Source organism: Ichthyophthirius multifiliis (assembly GCF_000220395.1).
Source record: "Ichthyophthirius multifiliis unplaced genomic scaffold scaff_1120509249600, whole genome shotgun sequence".
Classification (NCBI taxonomy): domain Eukaryota; phylum Ciliophora; class Oligohymenophorea; order Hymenostomatida; genus Ichthyophthirius; species Ichthyophthirius multifiliis.
Genome location: NW_004087555.1, coordinates 10,557 through 21,337, shown reverse-complemented (window position 1 = coordinate 21,337; position 10,781 = coordinate 10,557). Strand labels below are relative to the sequence as shown.

Genomic DNA, 10,781 nt, shown 5'->3' with positions numbered 1-10,781 from the left:
TTTATTTAAATTTTAAGATTATATCTTAAATTTCTTTATTGCAAAGGATTTTGATTATAGAAATAAAATAGAATAATCTAATAAATTCTGAATAAAAGTTCCGATTTTTTAAAAATTATTATTATCAAATAATATAAAAATATAAAAATATATGAAAAAGGTTAAATTTAATAAAATAAATAATGTTTAAAATGAAAATTAATTTTCTAAGAATAATTAAAAAAGTATATTTATAATGAATTAAAATTTTATAAAATAAATAAATTAATATGATTAACTTAAAAATTTAAATATAAAAAAAATATATGAATATACTAATTTAATATATCTATTTTTTTTTATATGAAAAATGTAATCATCTATTATATTTTATTTCATTTTTATAATAATTTTTGAAAATTAAAATTATATTTAATATAAATAAATTATATAATTATATAATTATTTTTATTTTATATTTTTTAAAAAAAAATCTATAAATTTAACCTTTATTAATATGAATATTTTATATTAATAATAGATATTAAAATATAATATAAAATAAAATAATATCTTTCTGTATAAAAAATATTTTAAAATAAAATTATATTAGGTATATTATTTATATTATCAATAATTCTACATTATTTTTTCAGCTTTTTCTTAAACAATCAATTCAAGCTAAACAGTTAAACTAATAAGTGAAGTTGGAATGCTTCCTTTAGGATCCAAAAGAAAATACTAATCAACAATAGTTTTATTTTCATCAACTTTTTGCAAAGCAATGCCTTAAACAATTATTTCTCCTCTTACACATCCTTTAGTAGGTTAAAACTTATAATGTTCTTTTAAATCAGGTTTGATTATAATGTAGTTATTATCATCAATTTTCTTTAATTATTAAATTTAAAGAAATTCTCTTGAGCTTATCATAAATTTACCTTTTACTTAAAAATGACAAACATAAGTATTTTCATCTATCTAATCTAAATTTCTAATAAAATCGCTATTTTCTCTACAATTCAGTTATCCTTAATTATCTAAATGATAAAATTTTATACATTTTTAAATGTTTACAGGAACTTCAGAATGTACTTTTATTAAATTTATAGGATTCTTTTCGTATTTTCTGCTATATATGGTTGTATTTCCTTTTTGATAATCTTTTTTCCACTCTTAATTTTAAGAATGAATTTATTTAATAATATTAAAATGATTTTCAAGTATTTTGTTATATTATTAGTTTTCCATTTTTTTAATTTTTTTAAGTTTAATTTATTTAGAAATATATATTTTTTTTATTTTATAATTAATTTAGATAATTTTGGTTTTATAATTTATAATAATCTATTTTACTTTAATTTTTTTATAAATAATAAACTTTTTTATTGCCATATATAAATTATTTTAATTATGTAAAATAAAAAAGAAATAAAATTATAGTTATATATTTTTTATATTTAAAATAATAAATTACAATATGTGAATTTTTTTCATTTTTCTTTATTAATTAAATTATTTAGTTAATAAATTTAAAATAAAATCATAAACTTTTAATATTTTGTAAAATAATAATTAATTTTTATGATTTTAAATTTCTAAATAATGTATTTTGTTATTTAATCCCTGTAAAAATAATACATAACTTTTACATTTTGTATAACCAGTAATTAAAAACAATAACTAATATATAGAAATATAAAATTTTTGGAAGATAAATTAATATTAATTTTATTATTAATACAATATAATAGAATCTTCATTTTTACTAGCAAAAATTATGCGAATTTATTATTTTTTAAAAAAATTAATATTTTGTTTGTATAAATAAAAAAAATTATTTTTAATTTGTTAAATAATTAATTAATGTTTATTTTTTATTCTTTAATATTTATTTATTTTAATTAATTTTATAATATATAAAATTATTCCATTAGTTATAAAAATAGTATTTTTGATCTCGCCTGATAAGGATATATCTACTTTTTTTTTTAAAAAAAAAAAAGTATATTTTTTATTTTTTTAAATTAGTATATATAAATCAAGTTGTATATTTAAATAAATACTAAGTTCTTTAACAAAAATAAAACTTTAAGTTTAATATAGGATAATTTAACTGTATAAACTAATTAAATATGCTTTTCATTTATTGGGCAATTTTTTTGGATATTATTACGATTAATTAAATATGGTAAAAATTTTGAATTATTTTTCTTTTTATAATCAAGAAAAAATAGTAAATTTAATTATATAAATCAAAAGCTTTCTATAAGAAAAAAAAAAACACTAAAATTTAAAATCTAAAATAAAGAAATATAAAATAAATAAATGGAAAACACATTAATTTCCAATTCAATTGAATTCATAAAAATTATTTTTTTATTACTAGTTTTTTTATTTTAATTACTTTTGTTTCTATTAATAATTATTTCTTAATATGTTATTAGAATATTTTAATTAATTAAATTTAATCTTTTTTTCAAAATAAAAATAGTAATATAGCGAAATAAGCTTATATAATGATTTAATTGATAATATATATTTTTACAAATAAATTTATATTAAAACCTAATTCTAAAAACTTATGTCTTTGTAAACAAATTTAATTGAAAATATTTATAACATTAAAAAATAAAATGATTAAAATTAAAAATTTGATTATTCTGATTGTGAATAAATAATAATTCATTTAAATAATTATCTTTGTATTTTAAATTTGTAAATTGATTTTAATATTATATGTGAATAAATGTTAAGGAATTTAATATTAACCAGAGATTAATAAATTTAATTAAAAAATCATAAATATAAAATAATTATTTTATTAATTAGATTAAATTATTAAAGATACATGAAATTTATAATTAAATAGGGGTTAATATATTTTTTTAAAATAAAAAATCATTTGATAATAATTATAGTTAATTAAATATGATTTTATTTGCGATTCTTAGGGCAGTCTTTTATATTTGTTGCGTGGAATTAATGTAAAATAACTATTTTTGTGATATTATGGTTTTTTTTAATATTTATTTGTATAAATAATAATTAATTTTTTGTTATTTTAATATTTGTAATAAATTGATTTATAATAATAATTAGAATACGTACGTTTTTGTATTTTAATTCTTATCTATAAAGGTTAGATAATAATTTGTTTTAAATTTTCTTGTAATTTTTATAAAATTAAAAGCAATAAGAATTAGTTAATTTATGAAACTTTGCAAATAAAATATATAATTAATTATTTATATAAAAAATCAATTTTTAAATATTTATTCTATATTAATATAAATAAAATCATAAAAATTAATTTTTTATATAAAAGTAAGAATCTTTAAAGATGAAAAACAAAATTTTCTTTCAAATAAATAAGAAAAAGACTTTGATAAGAAAATTGGAAGAACCTGTAAGTCATATATAAAAAAACATTTTGGGAATGGCTTTTTATTAATTTAGCTTATTCTCTAGATATGTTATCATAGACTTAAATTATAAATTTTTGTAGTTTATAAGAAAAGTTTAATTAAAATTTTAATCAATAAAACTGAAACCTACAGTTATTAAATTTGGTTGAATTATTAATAAATAAATAAAATATTCTCCTCAAAAAAATCAATAAACTTTTGATTTTAAAATAAAAATCTTTAAAGCGATTTTAGAGGAGCAGGCTTATTTTATTAATAATAACAAGTAAAATTAGTATAAAAAGATGCATTTTGGATATAATGATTTTTTTATAATAAACAGTAAATATTTTTAATAATTCAGAAATTAATAAATAATATTTGTGTAATAGAAATATTTATAAAATAAAATTGTATGATTTTATGTTGCGAATATTATAAATTTATTATATTATATTATTTTAATTGATAAATATTATAATTCGTCAAAATTAAAATGTAAATTTTTTTTTAAAATACTAATTTTTTTATATATATTAATTGTTTGAATCAAATAAAAAAATTAAATAAATTAATTTGTATTAATTTTATTAAAAATTTAAGAAAATAAAAAAAATATTATTTTTTTCTATTATATTTATAATTTTTTTTAAAAAAATCAAATAAAAATGATTGAAAATAAAACAAAATATTAACCACCTGATTAAATATTTAAAGAAATAAATATAGAAAAGAATATTTCTAATGATAATGAAGAAGAAAATCAAAAAAAATAAAAAAAGAATAAAAAATAAAAATAAGTTGAAGATGAAGATGAAAACAGTGATTCATTCGAAGAAATAGATTAAAACGATAAATATGATATAAAAAAAGCTTTGCATCCAATAGCAGTTATATTCACTTTATTATTTAAAGGATTAGCAGTTGCTACGTATTATATTTTTTATAATATAAAAAATTGATTATGTAAAAAAGATATTTTTTTGGAGGGTTATTTTTCTCCGATGTGATGATTTTTATTATTATTGTACTATTAAATAGTTTTGATTTTTGGACTGTTAAAAATGTCACAGGACGGTATAAAATTATACATATATTATTATTTCTTAAAAAAATGTTTTATTAATAAAAGTTTATTAGTTGGATTGAGATGGTGGAGTGATTTTAATGACGAAGGGGTTGAAGAATGGAGATTCGAATCTTTTGATAAAAAGTTTGAAGCAAATTTAGTTGATAAATCATTTTTTTGGACAAGCCAATTTGCTTCAACTGTATTTTGGGCGATTTTTTTAGTATTTAAAATCATATCTTTAAATTTATATTGGGTTATTTTTTTAATCTTAATCATTTTTTACTTTTTTAAATAAAAAAATAACTTATTTAAACAGGGAATATTAACTTTTATAGGGTTTCTTTTGAGCGCAGTAAACTTATATTGCTATTATAAATGTAGTAAAGGTAATAGATAGATATTAATATAATACTATTTCAAATTTATATTTTATATAAAAAAAAGAATATTAAGGCAAATTGAAGAATATGAAAGGTAACATATTGAAGCATGGAATAATGCATATGATTAACAAAAAATGATAAATTTTAATTTTCAAATGAAATAAATATATATGCTTATGTGCGTTTTTATCGAATTATTAGCGAAAAAAATTTAAAAGAAATAATAAACAATTTATATTTAAAACAAAAATCAAAATTATTATAATTTATTTTAAAAAACTATTATTTTTCTTAAAATAAAAAAATGTAAAAAAACAATAAAATAAAATTTACAATTCTAATAATATTCATGATTTCATAAATATAATCTTTCAGAATAGAAGATTTAAGGTAAATAATTATTTTTGTGAAAAACATATGTTTAAAATAAACAAAAGAAAGAACTGCTTTCAAATAAAAAAATCAATATGTTTAGGCACACAAAAAAGTGAACTAGGTCTTGAATCAAGCGAATATTCTTTAATAGGCGAGTATAAATTTGATGACCAATATGGTATAGATACTTCGAAAATGAAAAATGACATAATAAATATTCCCAAAGTAGGCCCTTAGCAAGGAGGCAAAGGTTATTCAGCCTTCTTTGATTAGTAAAACACTAAAAACATAACAACAATTAAACATATAGATGATTATAATAGTGAAGATTTTAGTTTAAGTTTTTGGATATTTTTAATTTAAGATAATAATACACCTGGATGGAAAACAATAATTCATAAAGGTTCTAATTCATAAGAGTTAACACCCTCTATTATGTTATGGCCTAATTCCAGAAGGCTACATATTAGACTCAGTACAGACAATAACTGGAATGAAGATTTCGACTCGAATGGACTTTTGCCCCTTAAAAGATGGACTTAAATTGTACTAACACTTTCTACTTAGCTAGTTTAACTCTATATTAATGGAATTTTAGATAGTTAACTTATTTTAAAAGGACAATTAAGAGTTTACTATTTTCTTTTCTAAATAAAATATATTTATATTTTATACATATTAGAATAATAATGGAGATTTTCATATTGGAATGGATGAATGGCATTCTGGACCTATTTTTTATATGGATAATCTTAAATTTTATAAAAGTATTTTAAAAAAATCTGAAATAGATGCACTTACTTATTAACCTTTTTCAATTTTCGGAAGTGACTCTTATGCTAGATTAGGTTGTTTATCATGTACTTATTAAGAAGTAAATTTTTATACAAATAGTATTTATTTTTATTTAAAAGGCCCTAAATTCTTGTAAAAATGAATATCATTTGTGCACTTTTAGTGAAATATATGCAGGTGCCTATTAAGTTGCTAGAATTTAAGGATGGATGAGGTTTTTATCTAAGTACAAGAATATATATATATATATATTTTTATTAAAATTAGATTAAGTATGTATTTTTGGACAAGAGTTGATTAAACTTAAGGATAATTTTTTGAAGAACTTAAAGACCCTAATGTAAATAAAGTTGGAATATGTTGTATTAATAAAGGATATTGAAAATTATTTTAATTTTAATTTTTTAACTATTTATATAAAAAATTTTAATAGTTATATAATATATATAAATAAGAAAATAAAAAGTTAAGTTTAGTTTAATAATTGATTATAGCAAAATTAATTATTTAAAAAAATTATATAAAAAATCCAAAAATTATACAAATTTCAAAGAATATATTTTAGTTTTTAAAAAAATGTCTATATAAAGCGAAAATACGAAAATAATAAAATAAATTTCCTTAATAGGATGCTCAATTGCATCTTCTTTAATAATGAATTTCTTAGCCTAAAAGCTTTTACAAAAAAAAAAAGCATTTAATGCACTTAAAACCACTCTCTTTAAAGAAATACTTCAATAAAAAAGAGAATAAGAAGAATACTAAAAACATATTGAAAATGAAAAAAATAATCTTCTAAAATAAGAATCTGTACAGCCCATAATTAAAAAAACTCAAAGCATAAACATTGAAAACCTTTTGACAAACGAACAATAAAAAAACGATAATTAACCAAATGAACCTGTCAAAATATATAAAATATGCATCACAGGGGGTCCTTGTTCTGGTAAAACATCAGGAGTCGTTCTTTTAGCCGAAAAGCTAAGAGATGAAGGCTTTTAAGTATTTACAGTCCCCGAAGCAGTTCCTTTGCTTGTAAATGGAGGCGGAATGTTAGATATATAAAATTTAGAAGAAAATTAATAAATAGCTTTTTATAAATCCCTTATGATCGAATAAGCTTAATTAGAAGACACTTTTTTAGGAATCGCTAAATTAAATAATTAAAACGCAATTGTTTTATGTGAAAGAGGTTTAATGGATAATTCAGCGTATTTATCACATCATTTATGGCAAGAGTTACTTAATTAAATGAATATTAATGAATTCACTATTAGAGATTAAAGGTAATATATATATTACTTACTTATAAATTTTATTATTTTTCTGCAATTTTTTATAAAAACTCAATTAAAAAAAAGAAGGAAATTATCCATATTTACTCATCTCTTTTTTTTTTTAATTGGGTTTTTAAAACATATTACAGAAAATACAGAACAAAAAACATAAAATTAAAATATAATATATATTATTAACGTATAAATATTTAGATATGATTGTGTAGTACATTTAGTAACATCAGCTGATGGAGCTGAAGATTTCTATAATAAATAGAACACAAATGGAAGGAGAGAGTCACCTTAAGAGGCCATTAATTTGGACAGGAAAATTCAGTTAGCTTGGTTCGCTCATTCTGTGTATTTTAAAATGGAAAACGAATTAAAATTTGACCAAAAACTTTAATAATTGGTCTAAACAGTTAGAAAATAAGTTGGTTTGCCTGTATAATTAAAAAAATTTAACAAAAGATATTTAATTTAAAATGAAAAAGAATTCACATAAATAATGCCTAAAGATTTAAAAATATAAAAGTTTTTTATAGAGGACAATTTTGTCAAAACAGAAATCAATAGTTAAGATCCTGAATATAAATTTTACATAAAAATAAGGAGAAGAGGTTAGGAATCTTAATACACATATTCATGGTTTTAATCAGAATATAGAAACGGAAAATAAATCGGAAGCCAAAAAAAGTAACTTAATTTTAAAGAATATCTCTTTATGCTATCTTTGTGTGATAAAGCCAGGTAAAATTTGTTAAAAGAAAGAATCTGTTTTATGCAAAACGGGCTTTTTTATATAATTGATACTTATGAAAATGTAAAAGAAGGCTTTAGTATACTAAAAGTTAAGGTTTAAGATGAAAATCAGCCTCATGTTGTACCTAATTTCGTTAAAATTATTAGAGATGTTACTCATGAAAAAGGATATAGGAGTAGAATTTTGGCAAAAAAAGATTGGTATGCACCAGAGGAAGATGAAGAAATTTTAAATATTAGAAAAGATTAGTATTTATGAAATTTGTTTTTTATATGTATTATTAAGTTTTTTTAATCAATCAAAATATTTAGTTTTCTCCATTTTTAATAAACTTATTCCCAACAACATATTTTTTTTTTATTCTTTCATTTCATCTAATTTATCGCTTAATTATGAATCAAAGCCATACATTTCGTGATTTTTAGTTAATTTATTATTTTGAAAAAATTCTTTTTATTTAAACAAATTAATATATATTTAAATAATATATGATTACTTGAAAGTTTACATATATAAATATTTATTATTTCTAAACATTTTTATTATTAAAATATTATAAAATTTTATAATTATCATTTTTAACATGTTTTAATTTTTTTATTTATAAAATTATTAAAGATAAAAAAATATTACTAATTTAATTTATTAAAAAAAGAATCTATTTATGCATGCTAATTTAATATATTATAAAAAAAAATGTAAATATTTAACATATGTATTTAATTTAGAATATAAAAAAGTTTCCTTTTGAAATAATTAAAATTCAAGCCTTTAAATTAAAAATAATAAAATGATAATATGTTTTAAATAATTATAAATTATTATAAAAGACAAATAAATATAAAATATTATTTTATATATAATATATAATTATTTTTAAAAAATATATGAAAAATCAAATTTTAAATTAATTATATTTATTAAAAAAAGGCATTTTTATTTGAAAATATAATGTGTGTTATTAAAATTGCTTTATATTAACTCTCGTTCAAATAATAAGTTTTAAATTAATTTAATTTTATAAAATATATTAAAAGTTTTTAGATTAATATTTAATTAATTAATATATAAAGAATGCAAATTAGAAATAATATTAATACTAAAATTAAATAGTTTTGATAATACAGAAATATGTTAGTTTGAAAATTAATAAATAGTATAAATAAATTAATATTAAACTACTTTTAAATTTTTTATGTGTAGTTTTTTAAAAAATACTATCGATATAATAAAAAAATAAAATGCTAAAAAAAATGGATTATGAATGAATTTTTTAAAAAATACAGTAAAATTAAAAAAACCATGCTAAAAAGTATACTAATTAATTAATTAATTAATTTCAAAATTTACTTTAAAAATGAAGATAAAACTAAATAGAAAATTTTAAATCTTCTAATAAATTATAAATGAGAGAAAAATTAATAAATTTTATTATTTATTTTTTATAGAAATCAAAAAAATTAATTAAAAAATATCTTATTTTATAATTAAATTTTTTTTTTTAAATACTATTATTTTTAAATTTTAAAATAAAATAATTAAAATAATTATAATTAATATTAAAAAATAAAATAAATTTAAATAAAAAAAATATTTATATATATATATATATAGAAATTATGGATTAAAGTAAATTAAAAAAATAATATTAACTTCTAAAAAATAATTAAACAAATCATTTACTCTCATAAGATTCTTAATTTTCCACAGAATAAGGATCAACTTAAAAAGTATTTTACAACTATTAATTATTATTTTTTTTTATTAAATTATAAGAAAACATTAGCTATTATAACACTAAATATAGGATAGGGTAAAAGTGATTAAATAAATGTATATAATGATAGTAATTTAGAATAATTAGCTGAATAATTTTGCATAAAGCACAATTTATAAGAAGAATGCATATAATTTATTATATAAAGTATTTAATAACAGCTATAAAATTAAGACGATTTAGAATAAAATAATGACCAAATTTAATAAATAAAATCGAACAAAATGAAATAATCTTAATAATTAAGCTTTGGTTAAGTCAGTTTTTTAGATTAGTAATCATTCGTAAATGAAAAAAGTTAACAAATAAATAATTATGAAAATTAATAAATCGATTCTTAACAATAAGAAGATTTAATTTAAAAATAAAGATAATAAATTATTTAATAAATATACCAAAAATTTAATATGAAAAAAAATCAAAAGTTGAATGAAATGTAAAAAATAAAAATTCAAAAATATATAAATAAAATATTTAAAAAAAAATATAGGAAATAATAATAATAATTATTATATTAATATCCAAATGATATTTCTTAAAATTTTCAAAAATTATCAAATGTATAAAGTTAATCAAATAAAAAAAACATTTAGGCTCTTTAATAAAAAATAATACAATACAACCAAAAGGCATAAAACCATTTAAAAGTGGCTCCAAATAAAACTTAAGCGAATTAATAACAATAATTATAAAATCATAATATCACATCACCAAATAAATATTTAAATCTGAATAAAAAAGATTAACTTTCCCATTATGAAAGAATATACATAGAAGCTTTAGAATAAAAAAAAATAGAATACCAAGAATAAAAGATGCAAAAAATTAAATTGTGTAGAACTAGTGTTTCCCCTAGTTCTAACTTAGGAAAAAATATTAATTTTAATAAATAGTTTTAAACACAAAAAACTATTCAATAATAAATGACAACAAAAAAACCAATTTAAAATTCA

General features: G+C 16.9%; 4 protein-coding genes across 4 annotated transcripts, besides 3 other annotated features; 3 read left to right on the top strand and 1 right to left on the bottom strand. All coding sequences in view use genetic code 6, as the record gives it.

Moving 5' to 3' along the window:
* Positions 1–355: 355 nt before the first annotated feature.
* Positions 356–956, bottom strand: IMG5_015510 (hypothetical protein; the record flags this gene model as incomplete). The annotated part of the gene is made up of 3 exons (XM_004039600.1): positions 356–359; positions 623–870; positions 921–956. The coding sequence occupies 3 exons, from the start codon at positions 954–956 to the stop codon at positions 356–358; spliced, it is 288 nt and encodes a 95-aa protein (XP_004039648.1).
* An 823-nt stretch (positions 957–1,779) lies between these two features.
* Positions 1,780–1,838: a microsatellite.
* Positions 1,839–2,275: 437 nt separating this feature from the next.
* Positions 2,276–2,309: a microsatellite.
* A 1,745-nt stretch (positions 2,310–4,054) lies between these two features.
* Positions 4,055–4,979, top strand: IMG5_015500 (hypothetical protein; the record flags this gene model as incomplete). Its single annotated transcript, XM_004039599.1, has 5 exons — positions 4,055–4,317; positions 4,362–4,463; positions 4,519–4,711; positions 4,775–4,844; positions 4,903–4,979. 5 exons carry the CDS (start codon positions 4,055–4,057, stop codon positions 4,977–4,979), a joined length of 705 nt encoding a protein of 234 aa, XP_004039647.1.
* Positions 4,980–5,190: 211 nt separating this feature from the next.
* On the top strand, positions 5,191–6,393 carry IMG5_015490 (NLI interacting factor-like phosphatase family protein, putative; the record flags this gene model as incomplete). Its single annotated transcript, XM_004039598.1, has 5 exons — positions 5,191–5,231; positions 5,279–5,762; positions 5,899–6,090; positions 6,131–6,225; positions 6,279–6,393. The coding sequence occupies 5 exons, from the start codon at positions 5,191–5,193 to the stop codon at positions 6,391–6,393; spliced, it is 927 nt and encodes a 308-aa protein (XP_004039646.1).
* Positions 6,394–6,541: 148 nt separating this feature from the next.
* On the top strand, positions 6,542–8,370 carry IMG5_015480 (hypothetical protein). Its single transcript, XM_004039597.1, has 2 exons — positions 6,542–7,297; positions 7,502–8,370. The coding sequence occupies exons 1-2, from the start codon at positions 6,588–6,590 to the stop codon at positions 8,307–8,309; spliced, it is 1,518 nt and encodes a 505-aa protein (XP_004039645.1). The 5' UTR covers positions 6,542–6,587; the 3' UTR covers positions 8,310–8,370.
* Positions 8,371–10,260: 1,890 nt separating this feature from the next.
* Positions 10,261–10,309: a microsatellite.
* Positions 10,310–10,781: the final 472 nt, after the last annotated feature.